Source organism: Tenebrio molitor, chromosome 5, assembly GCF_963966145.1.
Source record: "Tenebrio molitor chromosome 5, icTenMoli1.1, whole genome shotgun sequence".
NCBI lineage: Eukaryota > Metazoa > Arthropoda > Insecta > Coleoptera > Tenebrionidae > Tenebrio > Tenebrio molitor.
Window position 1 is genome coordinate 15,777,925 of NC_091050.1, and position 22,668 is coordinate 15,800,592.

At 44.9% G+C, this 22,668-nt stretch overlaps 4 protein-coding genes across 10 annotated transcripts in view; 1 reads left to right on the plus strand and 3 right to left on the minus strand.

The window, feature by feature from the left end:
* The window catches only part of mib1 (mind bomb 1), a 184,008-nt gene extending 168,846 nt beyond the window's left edge, over positions 1–15,162 (minus strand). The window contains exons 1-3 of the mRNA XM_069049788.1: positions 14,960–15,162; positions 13,906–14,907; positions 13,248–13,856 (exon numbers count right to left, since the gene is read on the minus strand). Of these exons, the coding sequence (XP_068905889.1) occupies positions 13,248–13,856; positions 13,906–14,907; positions 14,960–15,076 (1,728 nt within the window). The 5' untranslated portion in view covers positions 15,077–15,162. The remainder of the gene's footprint in view (positions 1–13,247; positions 13,857–13,905; positions 14,908–14,959) is intronic.
* A 377-nt stretch (positions 15,163–15,539) lies between these two features.
* On the minus strand, positions 15,540–18,957 carry Caper (RNA-binding protein 39-like protein Caper). The gene is made up of 6 exons (XM_069049794.1): positions 18,817–18,957; positions 17,506–17,564; positions 16,864–17,431; positions 16,522–16,788; positions 16,109–16,461; positions 15,540–16,052 (listed from the first exon to the last, which is right to left on the minus strand). The coding sequence occupies exons 1-6, from the start codon at positions 18,868–18,870 to the stop codon at positions 15,764–15,766; spliced, it is 1,590 nt and encodes a 529-aa protein (XP_068905895.1). The 5' UTR covers positions 18,871–18,957; the 3' UTR covers positions 15,540–15,763.
* On the minus strand, positions 17,506–22,323 carry LOC138132319 (neuroguidin). Of its 7 annotated transcripts, none has more exons than XR_011160049.1 (5): positions 22,057–22,323; positions 21,279–21,783; positions 18,817–21,223; positions 18,578–18,627; positions 17,506–18,346 (listed from the first exon to the last, which is right to left on the minus strand). XR_011160049.1 is itself a non-coding variant. In XM_069049805.1 (3 exons), the coding sequence occupies exons 1-3, from the start codon at positions 22,063–22,065 to the stop codon at positions 20,853–20,855; spliced, it is 885 nt and encodes a 294-aa protein (XP_068905906.1). In that variant the 5' UTR covers positions 22,066–22,323; the 3' UTR covers positions 17,506–20,852. The 7 variants fall into 7 exon arrangements, 1 of the variants encoding a protein (XP_068905906.1); XR_011160053.1 differs by having other exon boundaries at positions 17,506–17,564; positions 17,915–17,971; positions 18,233–21,223; XR_011160054.1 differs by lacking the exon at positions 18,578–18,627 and having other exon boundaries at positions 17,506–17,971.
* LOC138132326 (uncharacterized) lies at positions 19,092–19,915 on the plus strand. Its single transcript, XM_069049817.1, has 3 exons — positions 19,092–19,405; positions 19,461–19,578; positions 19,633–19,915. The coding sequence occupies exons 1-3, from the start codon at positions 19,092–19,094 to the stop codon at positions 19,828–19,830; spliced, it is 630 nt and encodes a 209-aa protein (XP_068905918.1). The 3' UTR covers positions 19,831–19,915.
* Positions 22,324–22,668: the final 345 nt, after the last annotated feature.

Sequence of the window (22,668 nt, forward strand, 5' to 3'; positions counted from 1 at the left end):
ACAAAACTACCCAACACGCCCCCCAGCACTGTACTGTATCATTCGAATATGCAAGTTCGAACCTGAAATGCAAAACGATACTATCTGCAAATGCGACCCAAATCCATTATTAAAATAGGAAGTTAAATGGTGTAACAGTTTATCAGAGAAATTGGTTCTCTGACACGTGGCAATGAAAATGTCTAGTTTTTTTCTTATTTGTATTCGAACGAATGTTCCAAATTCACCAAAAAGTATGACTCGACCTTCACCCCAAATTTAGCTGTCAATTCTATTGTTTCGGGTGTATAAAAATTGCACACTTCAACAGCCAATAGCACAGGTTTAAAAAAATCTAGAAATTCTGCTGAAGATGGTGTCTGTGACCTGTGAAAAATGACCTCAATTGACTTTTCAGAAATTTGACACACTTTGACAGCATTTAACCCAGTTAGTTCCTCCCCCCCCCCAAAAAAACACAACTTAAACCACACAATTCTGGAAAATTTAAACTAGTGAGCGGACTCCAAGTATACAGGGTGCGTTCTAAAAAAGAAAGCCTCATCTCCGTTATTTATGGCTTGATTTAAATAAAACAAAAACTGGAATAGATCACTTTAAAAGCACTATAAGCACAACATAGACTAATTTTTTTTCAAAAAGTAATTCAAGGTCAGATGATAATCAACTTTGTTTTTTTAAAAAGCTTGGTATATTTTTTATACCCATTTTGAAAGAGATTATTTTTCTGAATCCAACGATATGCCGCATGTTAAAATGCATTTAACAGTTACCGCGAAAATAAATAAATAAAACAGCATTATTGGAAAGTTTTTCGTCGAAAAAAATCAGTTATTATGGAAAACAAACCTAAACGCAATAACAATACTTTCTAAAGAACAGAAAATAAATATTGCGTTTAGAATTGTTTTCCATAGTAACGTGACTTTTTTCGAGGAAATAGTAGTTTATTTAACGAGTTCGTGTGTAATTTGGGCTTTTTTTGGCATGAGTGGGCCACTTTAAAACTCGAGTTAAACGAGAGTTTTTAAGGTCTACGCGTGCCAAAAAAAACCCAAATTACACAAAAACGAGTTGAATACAACGTTTTTTGGTTCAACGAGCCCCCCAAAGGCTCCAAATCGCTGAAAATCTTTAAAATTAGCTTGACATTTCGTTTTGACAAGTTGTCAAATTTATCAAAATCCGTTCACACAGGAGAAAATTCTCTTTTTAATAATGCTATTTTATTTATTTATATTCTCGGTTACTAATAAGCGCATTCTAATATGTGGCATATCGTTGGATTCAGAAAAATTATCTCTTTCAAAATCAGAATAAAAAATATACCAATCTATTTGAAAAAACAACGTTGATTATCATCTGACCTTGAATTACTTAAAAAAAAAAAATTGTCTATGTTGTGCTTATAAGTATGTATGTAGTGCTTTTAAAGTAATTTATTCCAGTTTTTGTTTTATTTAAATCAAGCCTTAAATAACAGCGATATGGCTTGCGACGTTTTTTGGACGCACCCTGTAGATGTTTCTATACGACGAAAAAAAACTTTTTGGACCGAGCATATAATAATTTTGACCAGCCGAACGTTTTTCGCTTGACCTCTGAAATTTGCCAAAATGAAGTTTCGACAGATGCGAATTGAAAAGGGATGAAATTAATCCTAAACGGTGTCCTCGGTGACATCAATTTTTAAAAAATCTGCGGCCCCGTATTTTATTTCACGCGTTGACATAATTGCAACAAAAATTCCACACGTTTCCATTTAAAAAAGTTCACTGTGACATTTGTCGAGGAAATAAAAACTGCAAAAATTCCATCGTTAAAATCCACAAATCGAGATTTTCTACTCGTTTGATAGAGGCGAAAATCGCCGTTTCCTAGCTTTCCCTCCGGGTCGGTATTTTATTTTTCCACTTTTCACATTATAGAGACCTAATAAATTATACGTGCAAATCCATTAAAACGCGGAAGCTTACGATAGGGCTTAACGAAAAGTATATTGAAGGCGAATATTTGGAAATATTATGGGGGACGATATTGAAATTTGTCTGGTTATTTTACGACCTTCCGAATCGACTCTTGAATTCCGGGATAAATTTTAGGCAAAGGAAACTGTATTTTATACCTTGTTTTTATTATAGGGCCAGACTCCGGAGAAGTTAAATAACTTGAGCCGCGGCCGTTAAATCGGAACGGTGGTTTTTTTCCCCTCCCCCCCGGTAGAGAGTGGGGATTAACTTATGGCGACGGAAGAGGACGGATTATTATAAGGGTTGAAATTAATACCCTGACGAATGTTGATAAATAGGGTAGCGCGCGCGCCAGAAACGGGGTTATTTGTACAGCGTCGCCGCCGACAGGAGTGACGGCCATAAAAGCGGCCGTATAACAATTGTCGAGGAAGCTTTTTGGTACATTTGTGCAAGTTGACAATTTTACGGCGAGTTTCCTTTCACCGGAGAGGGCATAAATTGGAGGCGAGGAATTCGCTGCAGCTGGCGCCCGAAAAAGAATCCAGAAGGACATAGCAGGTGGACCCATAAAGAAAACTGCAAGTGCTGCGGGACGTATTTCATCTCGACGAACGCGAATTTCGCCGGGATTGACGTGCTCATTTGCTAATCCAGACTGCATTTCCATGTTCAAATTTGCCGTTACGCCAAACCAAGGATATGATTCATGATATTGGATTGTATTATGCAAACGATAAAAGTTAACATGTCGGGCGAACCGTAAAATAAATCAGCTCGCCGGGGGTTGGTTGATATTCCAAAACTAGAAATACATTTGCCAGGAGGCAAAATAAACGAGCCCAAAGGATAAATCACTCGCCGAAAATAATTTATTTCTACTTTATCGCGTTTCAAAAGCTCACCCCGTCGAGTCGCACTCGTTCGTGGCGTCTCGGCGGACGGCAGAGTCGCGGGTGTTAAATTAATTTTTAATTAAGATTTATTCAGGATGGTCGTCACTAAGACAACTAACTAATAAGAACAAGGACGGAGACGGCGACTAGCGACTCGCGAACGAGCCCCAACGACGAAGCCGCCATAACGCGCCACACTCGAATCAACATTCACAATGGCATCTAATAAATAATCTATTTGCACATTTTTCGCGCGAATATTTCTTCTGTTTCCCGCAGAAGGTAGTCAATCTAAAGTGAATTGCATCCTCCAAGAGGAAGTTTTATAATGAGAAATGGTGGATGCGCCGGGCTGAAAAGACGCCAGACGGCGCACCACCTAAGAGGATTATTGAAATGTAATTAGGTAAATGAAAGGACGATTGTGCACGAATCTTATTTAAAAGATTTTTTTAAATTAATGCAAGGCTTCCGCTGCTCGAAATGCAAAATTGGTGGATGCGCCGGGAGAATAACGCTTCGTACAAATTGACCGATATAATTTAGGAAAACTTCAAGAAGTTGGCATTACGTACGAGATTTCCACATTTTCGATTTATAAACGTGGAAATGCGGTCCCAACTCTAAAACTTATGGATTTTCCGCTTGCGAGAATGCATCCAAGAACGAGGAAAAATAAGACCCACCCTGCACTTTTATCACTTAACACCCTATTAACCTGGTTCGCAAATCAGAACAGGGCGAGAAGAGAGCGCGGCATTAAAACAAGATAACAATCTTCCTCCGCTGCGTTGTTCTCTTAACGTGAAAAATTAGGAAAATCCGTCCCCGGAACCGAATCCCTCAGGAGACAATTGGGAGGGAAACTTTTCCCCATAAGTCACTTTTCGAATTAAACCCGTATTTTATATTGACACTAACGTTATTACGTTTGCGCGGGCACAACGTCACAAATTAAATGACCTACCTCCAGGTATTATAATGCGGAAATGGTCTGGGGAATTTTGACATTTCGCGCTCGTAGATATCCCTAATCGGTACATAATTCAAAAAGGTCGACGCCAATTTATCAACGAAAAAAGGTGACACCTCGCACGACAAATCAACGCCCTACTAGAAACTAAACAAATATTTAACCTTCCGGGAGCACATTTAACCTGCCGACTCTCTCCGTTGTTTGTTAATTTCGCAAATCCACTTTTTAACCTTTCCTCGGTTTCCACTCTCCCTTCCGATTGTTCCGCATTTGTGTTTCGCTCGACGATCGCCAGACCCAACCCTTAAAACAGCTTTTGTTTCATTTGAATGCATTAACTGAAAAACATCGCAAATCTCTCGTGTGGCGTGTCGGCTATTATTATCCTTTGTCCGGAACACACCGGACTTATAACACGCCGAATCCGGTCTGGCTCGTGTTTTGCAATTCAAATGCACCCACCTGGTTCACAATTTGTCTTCATCCGACCGCGAGCTCTCAATTTACTCGAAAAATTAACGAAACTCCGACGATCGGATTCGAACCGTGTCCCGGCCGGATCCTCGAGGATATGTTTTATGAGAGTGGGAAACGAGCGATCGCGATATAATCGGAACTACATCAGCTTTCCGACGCGACCGATCCGAGATCCTTCTTTTTTCCCGTCGTCCTGGTGAGAGTTTCTTACGGCCGGTCGCTGGAATATCAACGTGTGATTTCTGAAAGAGGAGAGGCCTGATGTATCGAAATATCGACATGTGCCGAAACCAAATTTAAACTGATGCATCATAAATGTCGGCTTCGTTGGAGCGTTCGCCACCTAAGGATTCTTTTTTGATGCGAGGGTGTAACAACCGACAGATAGACGCTGTCAATTCTATCGCGTCGGGGTTGCGACTTACCAAATCGCATCGACACACTTGAGGCTATTTGCAAGGCAAAAATCGCCGGCGATAAATTATTAGCGACCGTTCGAGCGATTTGGCTCTTAGAAATTTCGTCTGTTTGGCAAACTGAGCCAGCCTGTTCGGGGTTGTTTTCGCAAACCCCTCAGCAACAAATCAACGAAACATCTCTTAATCCCTTCTTTCATTACAGCTTCGACGTTCGACGAACTTCGAATGTTCGCCGAAATTTCCATGGCACTTTGATTGATTGGTTGATGATTGATTGGGCTGAAAAATTATTTACGGCGTTTAAGTTTCGTCAAATTCGTAGCGACAGAAAGTGGCGAGGGTGGCTCGCTCACCCCTCACCGTCGATCCTCGTGTTTATCTTCGACGCGGACGGGTTACGTCTCCCTTGCGGACCGTACGCTCCGCGAAAATAATTTTTCCGAAATTGGGGTAATTAAGGAATTTGCATCGGAAGGAGGATTTAGGGCCCCGACGGGATTAACGTTTGCCGTGTTAGGTGTGCGCAAACAAACCGGGCACCATCCTAAATCTGGCGTTCGTTTTGTTTGCGATATGTTGCCGGAGAGTTTTCAAGTCGTGTGAAATATTTTCTCGGGGCGAGAGTTCACGACAACAGGGGTACAAATCCTCGTTAGCAATCCGGTGCTTATAATTTAGCGTAAGTTATGATTGTCTGGGCCAACTTCAGTAATGACTTGTTTTCGCGCCACTGCGAACGGAATCTCCCGTGTACTATATTATGTGGTGTACGTGTGCATGTCGCATGAATTATATTACTTGCTAGTTCTTCGAAACTGCTCCTGACAGCTTTCGAACCTAAAGCGCTTCTTGACACACCGGATGGTACGCCCTAATGGGACGCCCTCGGTTCGCGACGCTTTATGGCTTTTTTGCGGACCTTTTTCTGCCCGCTGGCGGCCGAACCGCCGCCCCCGGACTCCTAATTACCTGGCCATTAGGGTCGCGCACACTGTCTACTCTCTACGTATGCGTCACATCTGTGCCGAGACCACTCCAAAGTCTGCACGTCGATAATTTCCGAGTGCACAAAAATTACGCTCCGTTTCGAGGGGACAATTTAAAACAATACGAACGTGCAATAATTCTGGTGCGAATCGGTCGACAACAACGCGGTGCACATTTAAAAGTGCATTTGTGCAAAACTGCACCGAACGGTGGCACCCATAACCGTGATTTAGCCGGACGTTAATGTCCGTGAATTAACGACGACGTTATGGCCACGTTTCCAAACGAAATTATTGGGTGGATTGCCGCGGCGCATCCTCTAACTTGGCGCAATTCCGACGAATTTATTAAATAACCGGTGACGTATCGTAAGCTGTCGAGTTTAATGCCCTGTGTATCGCAAAGTTCTCCGGGCATTTCCGGATGCATACGACGCCATTAACGGTGCGACAAGCACAAAACACGACGACGAAACGACAGTAGTATTCTGAACACGCTCCCTTGTACACCTCGGCTAATATGTGACGAGAGGACTAAATTAAAAGCCGCCGCGGCAGAAACGACATCCCCGGGGATGTTGTCTTATTAAAACGAACGTATTTCCAGTAATTAAGGTATAAGTAGGTTCGTTACACTCGAAATGTGTTATATTCTCCCTATCTTCGGCGCAACACCGAAACTCGAAGAACGCCCGAAACCGCAATAACACAAACTCCCGGCATCAACAATTACTTAAATCCCGTAAGCCGTTGAGGGGAATCTGAAAGTTGGTGAATTACGTCTGGTTGCGGCGTTACGCTTCACTTTTAGTTCTCGGGGAGAGAGAGTTTTGCGTCGCGCCCGCCAAAGGGGGGCGCCGGCGACGGTGGCGAGCTCTGTCGGGGGAACGCTTGATAAATGGAACCTTCCGACACTTTAACAATAACAATCGTCCTCACGTGACGTCTCACTCCTTCGAAAAATACCCCGACGGAAGCGGCAAATGCGGTGTGCATTAGCGACGGAATTTCGGGCGCCCCAGCGTTCACCTCTCGACCCTCTTCTTCCTCTCTTCTTCCGTTATTAAAACTATTTTTCCCAGTTGATCGAGTTTATCGACAGTTTTTTCAATTTCCATCACGTCGGACCGTCCCGAACACCGATCCATCACCGGACGATCCTCCTCGCGAGACTCGAAACGCCGCCGCCCTGACAAACCGAGATCGTTGAGAAGAGACGGCCGCATTGACAAAACGTCGCACTTACGCGTTACTGATACCGCCCCATTTATAAGGGTAATACGTGAAACGGTAAAGCTCTCATAACACCTCCCCACGTATTAATCTCAACATCCGTAAAATATTACTTATTGGGTAAGGGATGAATGAGCCGGGAGAACCGCACTAACTCAAAACGTCCGGTTAAATTGTTTCTGGTTCCTTACCGGATTAATAGTGCTTACGTAGCCTGTTTGGGAACGGCGCAATTATCAAAATTCTTCCGGTTTCTCGCTCGCATTTTTTCCCGCCTCCTCGACCCCCGCACAATTGCAACGGGAACGGATGTCGGCTATGATCTATGGTCCAATAAAGCTCGACTCGTTATGCAATGACGAGACAAGAGAGAACGTCAACAATGCGATAAGGATGCGCCCCGGTCTGTGTACGTAAGGAACATAAATCCGCAATCAGCGTCTGCAGCTGAAGCTAATTATGTCGCGACGCCATTGGCGGTTTCGCATTCTGGTTGCGCCCCATCTAGTCGTCGCAAAACGAATGAATTACGACGACCGATCCGTAATTAGGCGATCGCCTCGGATGCCACGCAAAAAACAAACCGACCCGCATATTTCACTTTGTTGTGTTCGTGTTCTAGTCGGGGACACTAAATAATCTCGACGGAAAAAATTGTGTATTTCACGGCAACGCAAACATCTCGCGCGGGGGAAACCCGCACGGCCGTTGCGTCCGAAGCTCTCAACGTTTTCAGCCGTTTTCGTTAATTAGGCAAAAACCGAAAAGTGACGACCCCCAACCGTCTGTCGACGCATTTGTGACGCTCCCGTTAAATTATTATGAAGGAAAAAAAAAGGGTAGAGAAAAAATGCACGGTCTCCTCTCGAGATTTCGCATCGTTATTTATTTACGCAAGTACACGCAGGAAAGCGGGAAAGTTGCACTTCTTTTTATTAAAGTCGAATTTTCTTTAAGGATTTTCGACAGCTTTATTGGGAAATTGTCGATAGAAGAAGATTTGCGATTCCACCCATCTTGGCGGGTTGGCATCGGGGAAAGCTCAAAACTGGCAGAAAACCCCCAAATCTTGCCGACAGAAAAAACCACCCAATATGGAACAGCGAGAAGGGTTGTTTCTAGATATCTCACTGGACACTCTCTCCCCCTCCATATATTTGGCGGCCAAGTCCCCTCGACGTCCGGTAGAGAGAAGAAAAGTTTTCGCGTTCCGGCCGTGTAATACTTACGGGAGTTGCTCTAATTTCCATTTACATACTCGTACATTCATTTTAAAAACAATATCTCACAGTAATAACCCCCCGTTTAGGGGTCTAACTTTATGCAGATCTTTTATATTTAATCTATTTAGAATACGTAGTTTAATTCCGAAGGTGACCTCGTTCCTAATCCATAAATGCTGTTTTCCAAAAGAAGAGAGCAAAATCTTCTTTCTCGGAAGTTGATGGAATTTCATTGACGTCCAAGTTCTCCGACGATATTTCCCTGATCTTGACGAATTTGATACAGAATGTTTCTTATTCTGGTCTATAGTGATCAAGATTAATTTTTTTGTTGTAGTGTCTTTATCATTTATATTACATACAGGGTGTTTGTGAAATACGTGTGTTAATTTTAACCAGTGGAAGAACGCGCCAAATCATGGAACTTTTCTCTATAACATTTTTACGAAAAAGCAATACAAATTGATTTAAAATTTGGAATAAATTAACCCGCCTATGGGTAAGGGCGAACATTTTCTGTTGTGATAGAAACAGAGCTTTGTTAACAAGTTCCATTGTTATAGAAAAAAAGAAATAATCAAAATTTAGATTCTCATGGTTACAAAAAATAGAAACTAGTTAATCACACAAAACGACTCGTTTGGTAAAAATTGTGGGGCAAAAAATCTTGGAATACTTTTACGAATTTTACAAAATGTTATAGAGAAAAGTTTCATAAATTGGCGAGTTCTTTCACTGGTTAAAATTAACACACGTATTTCAGAAACACCCTGTATATAAAACTATACAGGGTATTTCACGAGTGATAATGAGCCTGACGGAATAATAAATACATTTTCAAAAAAAGCCGGACATTTTAATTTCCGTAGCCAGCTTTTTTCGGAAATATAGTGTGGGTTGCATTTTAAATTACGTCAGGTTCATTATCACTCGTCAAATATCCTGTATACATATACAGTTACTCCTAGAGCTCTGCACTGAGGTCAGTCAGGTCACAACACAACGTACAATAAACATTTAAAATTGACAAGTGACGCACAGTTGATTGTTTTTCGCTCGCTCCGCTAAAAAACTTGGCTCCCTTGATTTTAGCTTGCCGTGTCGTGCTGCGAACGATTTTACCGTGTCGCATGAAACTAATTCACTGCCCGGGTATAAAATGTATGTGGCGCGCCTAAAGAAGTTTTCACTTCAAAAACATTTTGAGGCGAAATGTTGAATTTTCATTTCGGTATTCGTCTAATTCTAGTGTACGGAGAATTAATTTTTTTGAAATTTGTCTGCGACCTCATTTGGTTAGGGGTGGGTTAGCGGTTTCCGGCGCGTTTAAAAACGCGTGCGAACGGCCAATTCCGCCGCGACTCTGGGGGGTTTTGTCGTGTCACTTTTCGGAACGTTTGTCAGAGCAAACAGTTTGCAACAGCGATAAATAACAACAATAGAATCGTCGGTTTAACTGCTTCCTGAAGCAATAAAATCTAATGGCAATTTAACACGTCAAAAGTCGAGTCTCTGCCGGGAAACTCGTCACGAGGGCCGCTACATAAAAAAGCATATTTAAAGCCGCCCCCGAAGGAAAAAAAACAAACAAACAACAGTTCCCCCGTGTTCCGTATCATCCCGGCTGTTACGGCTTAAGGGTGTTAAAAAATGTCGGCCGTTATTAGCATGAACTTTGCTACTTTGAAAGTAAAGTAATACAAGTTGAAGCTTTTTAACTTGGCTGAGCGCAAACTGACAGTAATTGATCGTTCACCGCTTGTAACTTACAAAAGCCAAAGTTGAACGTGTATACATTTTTTATCGCTTATAATAATTATCAATCAATGTGTCGGGGTTTTTTGAAGGGTCGAGTTCGAGAGCGTGTAGGGGGGCGGCGGCAGTGCACCGTCGGACAAAAATCCGGGGGCACGTTTCGCGCAAATTATTGGTCGATCGCGCCAACTCGATTAGTGGATCCGGGCCGCAGAGACGGCTGTGACAAACGAGGCAGTAGATTTAATTCGATTAAAAGTTTGAAACGTTTATGCGAGGGACGAGATTTTTTTTTAATAACGAGCCACGCATGTTCGCATGTAAACTGCTGATCCACGGTCGCAGCTTGTGGGGCGCAATTCGGAGTCGCCACCTGCGATCTCACCTTTCGCCCCCGCCGCACGAACGAAAAAACATAAAGAAAGTGCCGCGTAGGCACCGGAACGTGAACCAATTCCGAATTGGCAACGATAACGGAGCGGATTTCGCACGGTAGGGATCGGATCACTCATCCCCACCACCTCCCCTCCTCCAAGCAATCGTCTTCTTCCCGGTCCTCCGCGTCGGTTGCTGTTTGTTTTTTTCTTGCGGTGTTTAGAGGTACTAACCAAACGAGCTGGTCGCGATTTGATGTTTCCACCGTCGGCTGTAACACGACAACAACTAATTGGATGGGGCGGAAACTTGTTAATTTTCCGGATAGACTTTTCCAACTTTGGCGACTTGTCGTTGGAAAACGTGAAAACGCGTCGGCTTAACGGCGGCGATAGTCCAATACAACAAACAACGGGAAGTAACTGTGTAAATTAAGTCTGAAACAATGGTGCCGTTTGTGCCATATTAATTATGAGGTCTTTGTTCAAGTCGGTGGGCGTAATCCTCGACTATGGCATTGTGTTAAGAACAAACAGAGCGTGTGTGGGTCACAATAAGCCGATACGGTCCATTAGCCGCCTCCGGTATTCGAAGGAGGTGTGATTTTGATTTAATTAATAACCGACGAACGCCGCCTTCGAGACGCACCACCGCACGGACGCTCGGAAAAACTCAAAATACCGCCGAAGAAATTTCATTTTCTTTATTAAGAAACTGAAATTCGCATCTCCGCGAGCGTTATTCAAATTATCACACCACAATTATTACGACTTTAATTAACTTAAAACACAGCTTCCTCGCCCTAATAAATATCAACACCCCTCGCCATCTCATTTTTACTTCCACTTTGCCGCTTCTAATAGTCAAAGAAAACCGGATCCCGACTAGAACAGAACCGACTGAATTAATGGCTTCATTTGGAACAATGATAACAGGTACCTATAAATTTAATATGCTCTCTCGCAAAACCACCCGGCAAGATAAAACTGGGAACGCCATCTGTGATTTTACAATCCCTCCCTTAATTACCTACATCCCCGTAGATAATTGGGCTTTGAAGAATGCACAATCGCGACATATAAATAGGACATTGTTGTGTTTTAACCATATCGTAGACAAACATTATCAGCAGATGTACCCCGAAATACGGGACGGGAACGCACACAAACCCCACACGTTTCAAAAGCAGAACACAATGGCGGAAATTGAAACGGGGAGATTTTAATTAGATATGAAAACACAGTCTGCACTGTCGTTATTGTTCCGTACACTAACGACGCCGTAATTCACGCGAGCCTCGAGGTCAAGTCGAAATGCATTCGCGATCGACATCTCCGGGGGGCGAAAAATCGTAAAGCTGACCGAAAACCGCCACAGAAAAAAGAATTAAATCGCAACTCCCGCAAGCAACGTTACGTTTTTGACGATGCGTTTAAAGCCGCTTTTATTATTTATCCGACATCGAAGGAAGACCGGAATCTTTACGGTACCATTCCGGTTTTTTATTATTTTCCATTCGGGATTTATGGATATCACTGCATATCGTTGTTAATGCTGATTTATTCACTCCGATGTTGGCGCTGATGTGCCAACAAAATCTCTTTCTTCTTCGCTCCACCCTCAGAACGAGATGCTGTTTTCTCGTCTGACTCGGGGCAAATCTGAAATACGAGACCGGTCGCCAGCCAAAATATTAATTATTGCAGTCGTTCATAGTTCATAACCTCGATCCCGGCCGAAGCATGAACCAGCTTCGGCCTTATTATACGGCGGGAAATTGCCAAGGAAACAAAGCCCTGCTCCGTGTGCATGGTGGGTAATTTATGGACGACACGAAACCCATATCCACCTAATCCAGAACTGCACCTTTATTCCTTTTGGGTTTTCGGCTCTAAATGTTGACGCCGTCCCTAAAATCACACCACCACGACTGGAAACGTGTGGCTTGGTTTTGGATGATATGAACTAAGTGTCGGCGTACAAACCCTGGTGGGGTTGTGGTGCGAGCCGGAAATACATTCCCAGGCTGAAACGCCACTCGTATTAATCCATATTATGCTAATGGCGTTTGTATGGAGTTATTAAAATGAATAAGCCATTCATCCACTATAAACCTCCACCGATCGATGGAATCGCTCCATATGGACGGAATAATCAGCGGTCCCTCGACGACCGTTCTCATGATGCGCCACGATTTCCTAATTGAAGCAGTAAAAGCCAAACATCGCACGAAATAAAAACGGTCCCTTCGAACAAAAATTTTTTTTCATTCGCCAACCTTTATGCGGACCTATAAAAAGGCGGTTTTTTTGAGCAAAGATGAAAAACAACAATAAAAATGCGCCATAAATCCCACGACTAGCCCCACAGACGTTAATTTATATCCCAGTAAAACTAAAACTACAAACTCTACGGTTACACTGATCTCGATCGTTTCTCGAAGCCCTTATCGGGACAGTTTTACGGCCGCTCTCATTAATTGACCATATGCGTCAAAAAGATAGCCGCTCTTGAGATACAAACCGTACGAAAAACATCCCCGGTTTCTGCGCCCCAAACAAACGAAAACAGAAATCTCCACTCACCGGGTCTGGTAATCGCACATTCGGAGAGCCGCACTCAACACTACTTTACCAATTCTTCGACACTTCGCATCGAGAAAACGCAAATTTTCGTGAAAAGAATAACTTTTCAAATCAAGATGGCTACTCACGTCAAACTAAATTTGAAAGTGGTACCAACCTCGAATCCGATCGAGAATTTTCGACAAATGTCAAACAACTGTGGGCCCGAAACGGGTGGAATTCAAGTTTCCTTCAATTTCCAATCTTAATTAACGTTCCCAACGGTAAAACAATCTCATTTACAATTATCGTGCGATTATGAATGTGTTGCCAACTTATGACAATCTGGGACCAAAAACCCTGAAGCACTTACCTGGAGACTGGGATGGCAGCCTAGATCCAAGAGCATTTTGACGACGCCGAGGTGCCCCTTGTTGACTCCGATATGCAAAGCGGTCTGCCTGCGTTTGTTGCGTGCGTTCAGGTCAGCCCCGGCGTGAGCCAGTAATTGCACGACGGCGGGTTCATCTCCGAAAGCTGCGTGATGCACGGCACGGTCCCCATCCTTGTCTTCGATTTCTACGTCAGCGTGAAAGCGCAACAGCACCGTGATCACCTCCAAGTGGCCGTTCTGACTGGCCGCTTGCAGCGCGGTGTGACCGGCGAAGACCCCGTTCACGTCGGGCCCTATACCGGCACCTGAAGTGTTGCTCTGTTTCAAGACTTCTTCGCACTTTTGTGCGTCGCCGTTCGCGGCGAATTTGACCAACTCCTCGTTCACGTCACCCGAAACGTGCGTCTCGAACAGCTTCTTGAGCAAAGCGCTGAGTCTCTCGCCGCTGGTGGTTCCGTGCATGGTCCCGTCTTTGCTCGCCACTTTGGTCACGGCCAGAGGGTTGTAAGTCCAGGTGGTGTTGCAGACTTCCACCTTGAGGTCGTTGTCGTTGTAGATTTGCTGGACGTGACCGATCTTTCCTAGCGTCTAAAATGAGAAAAGTTGGTGTTGGCAACGCTGGCTGTCTTTTACTTACGGCGGCCATTCCGTCCGCCCAATCTCCGTGACCCCTTTGGAGCATTTTCACACGTTCCATGTCCGAACAGATCTGTACCATGTCCCCCACGGCGAACTGCTGCTGGGGGGTCTCGTTGAACCCCACAGAATTAGTAGGAGTGGCGACTTTGGTCAAGACTGCCGGATTGAACGTCCACCGGTTGCCACTGCTGTAGGCGACAACAATATCATGGTCTTCGTCGATCCCAACCACGGTCCCGATCCCGTTCAGACACTCGAACATCCCGTCAGTCCAACCGCCGTGTCCGTGCTGCAGAGACTGCACGATTTCCAGTTCGAGATCCACGTTGACCTGATCGCCGATCTTCAACCCCGGGGGCCCCGAGCGCCCCGGCCCTTGCTCGCCCAAGCACGGCAGATGATCTCTGTACACGTTCTGCCCCTTTGCGTCATTCACCACTTTCAAATCCGCCATCCCTTCAAATCCCACGCGGTACAAATTCTTCGAGCCGTTGTCCCACACCACGTACGCCGCCGACCTTGGGCTCGCGGCCGACCAGTCCTGGATCTCTTGAACCTTGCCGCGCCGGCCGTTGCCCCCATCTTGGTCTTCCCATTGCCAGTCGACTCCCCGAACGACGCGAGCCCCGGGAAAGATGCCGCGAATCGCAATCTTTTTGCTTTTGCGTCTGGGCTCGAGAAAGGCGCGCTCGCTGCCCGGAGTAGTGATGCGGTAAAACCGGTGGCGCAACTGGTGCTTGTCTCCATGGTAGCACACAGAGCAGAGGTCGTAATTGCCGCATTCGGCGCATTTCCAGCGGATTCCGAAGATGGGCTGCTGGCGACAAGTGTCGCACATGGTGCCTTCGTGTTTGACACCAGTTGGGGCACTGTCTAGAATTCGCAGGTCGTACTGGCCTGAACAACGGTAGTTGGCGGCGGTGCCGTTGTCCCAGACCACGACCACCTCGTCGGGGGACTCGAAATTGCGGACGGTGCCGACGTGGCCCTCGCCGCCGTCCTAGAAAGGGGGACGTTATGTAAATCGAAGGTGCAAAGAAAGATCGCCTAACCTGTTTGCCCCACTTCCAGTCGGGACCGCGGATGATGCGCGCCCCGACGCCTTCCATCATTACGCGGGCCGTGCGGTTTACCCCGGGGGTTGCCCCCACAGCGTTGGCGATCTCCATCGGAAGTTATTCTGTTTGGTTCAAATAATCCGAGCTATGTTGACATCACGATTGGCACTTGACGTTCACGTCTACCAACCCCGTTGAAGAAAAACCAAAAACCCCAAACATTTAAAAGCACGTTCTGCTTTCACTGCCGTGATTGTCGTACTTCAATAAAATCAAATCTCTTTTTACACACTACTTATTAGGAAAAACTACAGTTATTGCGCAAACGGTATAAAAATTAAGATTCTTCCTCCAATTTAAAACAGCAACCAAGCTAATTCTCTACCATTCTTTCATTTAGGTATCGAATAGAATTGAGGTGACGAATTTTTTATTGTTAGCTATTGTTGTTAACACAAAAAAATATAACAAGTAACGTCGACAAGTTAATACCTTACGTAATAACAATTGGCAGTATGAAGTTCCAGAAACCTGTTACCATACTTGAACGTCATTTTGCAAAAGAACGGTCAAAAAAGTTAAAACGTCAAATTTTATTGTGTAATCTTTTTACATACTAAATCGTAATCGGCTATACAATCTTCTTGCATCTTGTTGGCTTACTTCATAAACCCTTGTCCCCTCGACTATGTCCTAAAAAGTCACTTGACGTATTGATTATAAAATACCTACATACAGGATGCAGATTTATTACAAATAATAATATTGATACAATACAATTATATCTGAAGAATAAAACTACTTTCTATTGGATGGCAATAGCAATTGCGCCGCCGTCATAGCATCGGGAAACAGCGAATGATAATTCAACAAGGGTACGTAAGCTGCGGTGATCACCCGCCCGGCAAACCACCGTCCATGTAAAGAATTGACAGACGCCACCGCCGTCGCTATCGACGGACACTTGACGTACACGTTGCCTTGCGGCGACCCCTTATCCACGTACACGTGTAACACACCACCATGTTTGTTGCACTCTTCTATGACATCGTCCCGAATTTCCACGTCCCAATTTTGATTGGACTCCCTGCGAACGAAAAAAAAAACAATTAAAGGTGCCAAATCGAAAAACGCGTGACTTACGTCGCCGGATCGAACATGTTGCTCAACATGAAACACTGCGTGGCTATGGGTGGCGTCGAATTCGTTTGTACTTGTGGCACCACAGGTTGACCTGTCGCTATGCTCAACGCGTTGGCGGCGGCTTGTGGTACTTGCATCCCCGCCCCCTCTGCCAATTTGAACATCAATTGCAACCTCCCCGTCGCACCCAAGTCTATTCCCGACCGATCCAACTCGTCCGAATCTAATATGGAAGGTCCCTGCTGCTGCAGGTCCAATCTTTCCGTCACATTTCCGACTTTCATCGGCCTCCCTGCCAACTCGAACCCGTTCAACTGCTCCAAAGCCTTCTTTGCGTCCTCGCAATTGTGGAACTGAAAAGAAACAAAACGGAATCTGTAACAACACTCCCTTTTCTCGAAACTGGAACTCACCGCGATAAATCCGTAACCCTTGGACCGTCCGGTTTCCGGGTCCATGATCAACTGGATGTTGTCTATTTTGCCGAAAGGCTCGAATATCCCCCTCAGCATCTCTTCCGTGATGTTGAAGTGCAACGAGCCGACGTAGAGTCGCATCGGTCCCGTCATGCCTTTGGGCATCATGTTGGGCATGGAATTGCCCATTCTGTTCTTCTCCGCTTGCGTGTGTTGCACGATGATGGGCACGCCCAACAGTTTTTGACCAGACAGTCCTAACGCCTACAGAAAAAAATAATTATAGTGAAGTTGGAGTTGGGCAAGGGTCACCCTCGAGACCCCGCTATTCGTCCTTACCAAGGCCACACTTTCCGGATCTTTAAACTCGATATATGCGATCCCCTTGAACCTCCTGGTTTTATTACAAACGATCAACCGCACGTCCCTCACTTTACCGACCGAACTGAAAAACTCCTCGAGATCCCTGGCGCGGATTCGCTGCGATAGTTGCATCACGAACACCGTTCTGGCGTCTCTCTCCTCGGGACTCAGCTCTTCCACTGGCGAGTTCGACCGCAGCCCCAGAGGTGACCTGGGCCTCCTGCCGAAGGGCGGTTTGATCGGCACGGGCGAGGGCGAGCGCTTTTTCGACACCGAACGTTTGCGCTCTCTGCTGCGGCTTCGTCGATTGCGTCTGTCTTTTTCTTTTCTGTCGCGGGATCTGCTCCTCTTGTCCTTGGATCGCGACCTTCTGTCTTTGGACTTGGACCTGCGGTCTTTGGAGCGCGACCTGCGCAGGTCCCTCGCGGCGCGGTTCCTGTCGCGGCTCTTGCTCCTGCGACGGTCCTTGTCACCGCTGCGGCGCTTGTCGCGCGGCGTCCGACTCCTGCTGCGACGATTCCTGCTCGAACTGCGGCGTTTTTTACTACAATAAAATAAACAAATTCAATCTATCGTGCCGACTCTCGACGTATCGACAAACAAAAATATTCAACTTACTCCGAGTTGCGATGTCTCCGCGAATCTCCGTTCTCTTTGATTTTGCCATTGACTTCTTCCTACGAACAGCAACAAAGTGAAGAGGACCGCGCAGGTGGCGAAAACAGATGGCATTAATTATTTGTGTATGATTGGTCACAACTTACCAGTTGTATTGAAAGACAGACATACTTATTATAATAACGTTTTACAAAAAAAAAAATTCTCGGCTTTTACGTTTTCACAAAAGACGAGGTGGCAACGGTGGGGTCGACGCGTTGTTTACTTTTGTAAAAACGTGAAAGCGGACGTCGTCGAAATGACTTAAGTAGTTCATTAGCCTAGATCTAAAATAAGTGGGGGTGTCGCCGTTTAATTTGTCGGACATTTTGCTGAAACTTAACAGTCGTCTAGCCGGAACTAGACTTACCGTCGTGCAGACTTAACAAAGGAACGTGGCGGAAAAACTTGATCCAGATCAATACTTCTGAAAAAATACACCGAATAAGACCATATCCTTCAATCATTTCTTGACTGACATGCAATGAACATTGCAATGTTGTCAAATTTGGCCGATTATGTTGGGTCTTGGCCCATTCACAAGACAAAAACAAAATAAAAAAACCAACCAAAACGAAAGTGTCAACACAAAACGTGCAAGGAAATGAAATGAGTGCCACGGCCAAAACCCAACGACCGCTCTTTCAAGACTATTAATTTAGGTTGTTATAAAAAAACATGTATGTACTTTGTTTTTACATTCCAACAAGTCCACCTTTGTGTCATACTAAAATGAGGCGTTTACCAATCGGGTGATTGGTAGTAGTCAGGACGGTGATTGCGGGAAGTCCATACAGCAGCCCTATGGCGAGAAATTACCGATCAGCAACACGACATACAAAAACCAACAAAAGTATATGAACCACGAAAATTCAAGCTAAGTAATTTGAACGATTGCGACCGTTGGCTAAAGAACGGGGCTTGGGGGCTGACTCTGGTCGTTATTTAGCCAACAGGGACCGGCCTACGTTATCAAGTGAAATGAAAAAACACCCTAAATTTAATTATAGACTTAAACTAGGATATTCAGTACCTGAGTTGTATACGTGAAGGCGTCGTTAGCCCGAAATATACCTCATACGTCTAAAATATAAAATTAGGAGGTGATGTAAGAGCCATACATACAAGAATCAGAAAGGACAATGCAAACTGCGAACGGGTCCGGCTCCGACCCTGCGGGCGCAACCAGTCGACCCCACAATTTACATTGCTACAGTAAATATTAACACAACTTACAGAGTGATAAACGGTCTAAAAATAAACCGGACTTACATCTTTCTTATATGGAGCTTCGAGCATAGCCTCCACGTCCAAGTCTTCGGCCATTTCGGAGGGCTTCACGGTGCAGTTCTAAATTCCAAACTACGTTAACGACACCAAAATTGTAAAAAGGGCGCAATTGACGTGCAACTTCGATGTAAAAACACAACGATCAATCGATACGACAAAATGGCGGACGTTCTAGAACAAGTTCACGTTGCCTCGCTACCAACCGCACCAGTGTTGCCAACATAACGCGCGCCATTTTCAACTTGACGGTTTTCAAAATGCCCCCCTTCAGGCTCGAGGCTCCGGAACGCCTACCGACGCACAGCCGTAAGCCGCAAATCATCTACACCAAGAATTCGTACTCGGAGGGGGTGAAGGTCGAGCAATGGCAAGAACTCCTCGAGCACCACCCTGTCGACGTCGACCCTTACTGTCAAGGCAAAGTCAACTACTTCCTGTCGCACTACCACAGGCTCGGGACCAAGGATGACGACTCCTACAGGACCACCACTCGCGACATGCTCGAGCAAGTGTTCATCAAGGACAAGATGCAGAACGACAAGCTCATGAAGAACTACTACACCTACACCGAGTACTTTCGCGGCGACTTCTTTATCAACAAGGATAAAATATGTTTTGTCATTTAGCGACGCCGACTGTTCGACCGACTTGGCCGAAAATAACTGTCCAACGGTTTGTTCCGACGAGTTCCTGACGACGATGCAGCACAGCTATCAACTCCCCAAGCCTTACGTCATGCAAAGAGTCGGTGCGGAAACGTACGTGGAGAGTCTCGTTTGATTTGTTCGCGTGTTTCAGTTGGCCTTCCCCAAGATCCCCTTCATGCAGAATCGGAAGTACCGCCACGAGCAGCCTTATCTCAGTTCGGACAAGTTTTACGGCGAGAACTTCGACTCTGTGACTTGCCAACTGCGCAAACACAAGTCTTTTCGGTGGGTGTCTTACAACCCCATGACCGGGACTTACACCAACGCCGAAGGAATACCAACAGAGTAAGAAAAAAATATATATTAAAAAAAAATTCATGTCTACAAATAAAAATGTATAATGAAACTGATTAAAGCCATAAACTTATAACCTATGACGAACGATACATTATCAATTTTTGAGCTGAGAATTTTTGTCAATTTCAGTAGCGTACCTAAACATTCTACGAAATACGAGTACACCAAAGGACATGAGCTACTGAATACATTTTTATATCTAGTTTAATAACATATCACTACAACTAAAACACAAGACGAGACGAAAAACACGCCACCTGGAGGGGGTGAGCCGTGGCAACGTTGCAAACCCAACAAAACACGAATAATAAAGAAAATAACAACAAAGAAATGTCGAATAACAACGTGGAAATTAACCGAAACTGCGATTGTAGATTTAATCGTTCAACAACCGATAATAATAATAATAATCCAGTCTGAAAAATAAACTGTGGTTAACGTTAACAACGATAATATAACCTGTACAAGGCAATTGGGAACGTACTTAACGCAGTTCCACCGATTTAATGCGAACCCTAGAAAATATTTTGAAACTACGTTCAAGTACAAAAATTACCTACTGTTCCATTACAGTCTGTATTTTAACATTTTACATTTTTATTATTTTGCAACCGTGAAAAAGTGTCTCATGTAAAATATTATTAATCCTTAAATATGAGAATGTAGAGCAACAGTTTTGATAACATCATGTAAAAATACTTTCAGTCTATATCATGACGACTATAAACAATGAACGAACTCAATGCGAAAAACATCCAAAGTGCATGCCGAACAGTCCAGTACACGAAAAACAAAGAACACAACTCCCATTAACCCTAATCATCTACACAATTTTGAATTTGACAATGAGAAAAACGTTCGAAATCATAAGGTCACCGTAGGCAACTGGGGTTTCAAGCTCTTGATTTAATCCGGTTGGCACCGGTACGGGCGCGGGCGGCGTCCCTCAAGGGTCAACACCGGGACCCGTGCGCCGCGCCCGCACCGACGTCCACCAATTGAACAACGCGATGATCAATGGAAACGTTTCCGTTTGAAACTCTTCCCTTTTGATTTGATCGGACGTTTCCGTTTCCTCTTGCCGCCGGACTTGGGGGTGGCTCCGAAACTGGTCAGCTCGTCGCCGAGGCTGCCGATCGTAGTCAACTGCCGTCTCTTGTGCTTCTCCGACTTGCTGACCGGCAACCTCGTCATGTACTCCTCCTCGTACTCCTCGCGCTCCTGCTGCTGCTTGGAGAGGATCTGCTGCGCGCGACTCGTCTGCGACACCTCGACCGGCGCGTCCAAGTACTCCTCCCGCAAGTCCTGCATTATCGACGACGACAACATGTGTTTCTTGGTGCGTTCTTGCATCCTCTTGCTGCGCTCTTGCGCCGTCTCATCGCCTAAAAAGAAAATTGTTGACGAAAATGGACAGAAAAATTTCGACAGACGTATTACCGGCGTAGTGCACCGCCGAGAGCTTGGGGGGCACGTAGACGTCGCTCTTGCTCTTTTCCTTGGCGTCCGAATCGTCGTCGCTCTCCGAGCCGTCAATGAGATTTTCCGGATTCGGTCTGAACGTGGTGGGGTCGTTGGCGTTGGTTCCAGTGACGGCAGTCTTGACGAGCTTGTCTATTTGATATTTGAGTTTGTGGTCGATTGGTCTGATCTTCTCCAACACCGTCCGTATTTCGATCAGTCTGTCGATGCAAGGATCCCCTTCGATCTTCTCCCCCGAACACTTGCGCAACACCACGAAAGTTAAGTTGATCAGGTAGCTGAGCAACATGTTGTACTTCATTTCTAAAAAACTAAGACCCTGGTCGGTGGACAGTTCGCCTTTGCGGACTTTTTGTATCATGTTGTCGACTAAAGAAGCCACGTGTTGTGCACTGACGTTCATTTCGTTCAACAAAACTAGCGCCTGGGGCAAGTCCCTGTGACCCACACCGATATCGGGAGCCTGAAACCGAAAAAAACTCAAATAAACAATTAATTTTGTCAATTTCGAGGTTAGGTGGATGCCACGTTTGTTATTGAAGAGCTCGCGAATTTTCCCCGAGAAATATTAATTTTCGTCGAGATGAAAAATGGGGTCCATTTGCATAAAAATCTGTTCGCCATCTTTTATATCAAAAGCTTGACAGAAAAAATCGAGGGTAGTTTTTACATCTGCGAATAGCGATTTTTAAGCCGTTCCGACGGCTTTTTTCCATCGGAATCGGTCGACACATACCTGAACCATCCTTATCCGGCGGTTTCGCAACTTAAAAATACATAACAACACTCAAATTTAACAAAATAAGCTCGGCACGTGCACAACTTTTATATTGAAGGGAGCTTTTTTGATCAACGATATCGAAAGGGTGGGGGTAATGTTTGTGACAGGCCGAACAAGGCGCGAATGAAAAATTATGCGCGAACATTTAAATAAGCAAAACAAGTCTGGAAAACACGAAATAAAAGGGAAATGGCGTGGGGGCGGACGCCCTCGCGAATTTGACATAATGTTGACGTTTGACTCGAGCCTGCTAGATGGAAAAACGACCAAACGTCAAGTGTCAAACCGGTCAAACCAAAGTCTCGACGAGATCATTAGCCGAAAGACGCGACTTTCCGCTCGAGGATGATTGATTATCCTTGTTATTAGCCAACGGGTTTCGAAAAAATTGCTCCGGTTGTCGGCCAAAAAGTTCAAAACAAAAAGTAATCCGAGACGTTTATTTAGGTGTTGCGAACCGTACTTTGTGATTCGTTTAATTTTTGTGTGCTTTTACATTGTCTTTGTCTATTATCCAATCCGACGTTGCCAGATGATCTTTGTTGTAAAGCGGAGTGGGTTCTATAA

Coding starts and splice junctions, on each gene's coding strand:
- Caper (XM_069049794.1), bottom strand. CDS start 18,870: ATGGCCGAAGACTTGGACGTGGAGGCTATGCTCGAAGCTCCATATAAG. Junction 17,565..18,816: donor AAGCTCCATATAAGAAAGAT/GTAAGTCCGGTT, acceptor TGCTGTTCGTAG/GAAGAAGTCAATGGCAAAAT. Junction 16,789..16,863: donor ATCCGGAAAGTGTGGCCTTG/GTAAGGACGAAT, acceptor TTTTTTCTGTAG/GCGTTAGGACTGTCTGGTCA.
- LOC138132326 (XM_069049817.1), top strand. CDS start 19,092: ATGCCCCCCTTCAGGCTCGAGGCTCCGGAACGCCTACCGACGCACAGC. Junction 19,406..19,460: donor AACTACTACACCTACACCGA/GTACTTTCGCGG, acceptor TTTGTCATTTAG/CGACGCCGACTGTTCGACCG. Junction 19,579..19,632: donor AGCCTTACGTCATGCAAAGA/GTCGGTGCGGAA, acceptor CGCGTGTTTCAG/TTGGCCTTCCCCAAGATCCC.
- LOC138132319 (XM_069049805.1), bottom strand. Junction 21,224..21,278: donor CTCGGCGGTGCACTACGCCG/GTAATACGTCTG, acceptor TTTTCTTTTTAG/GCGATGAGACGGCGCAAGAG.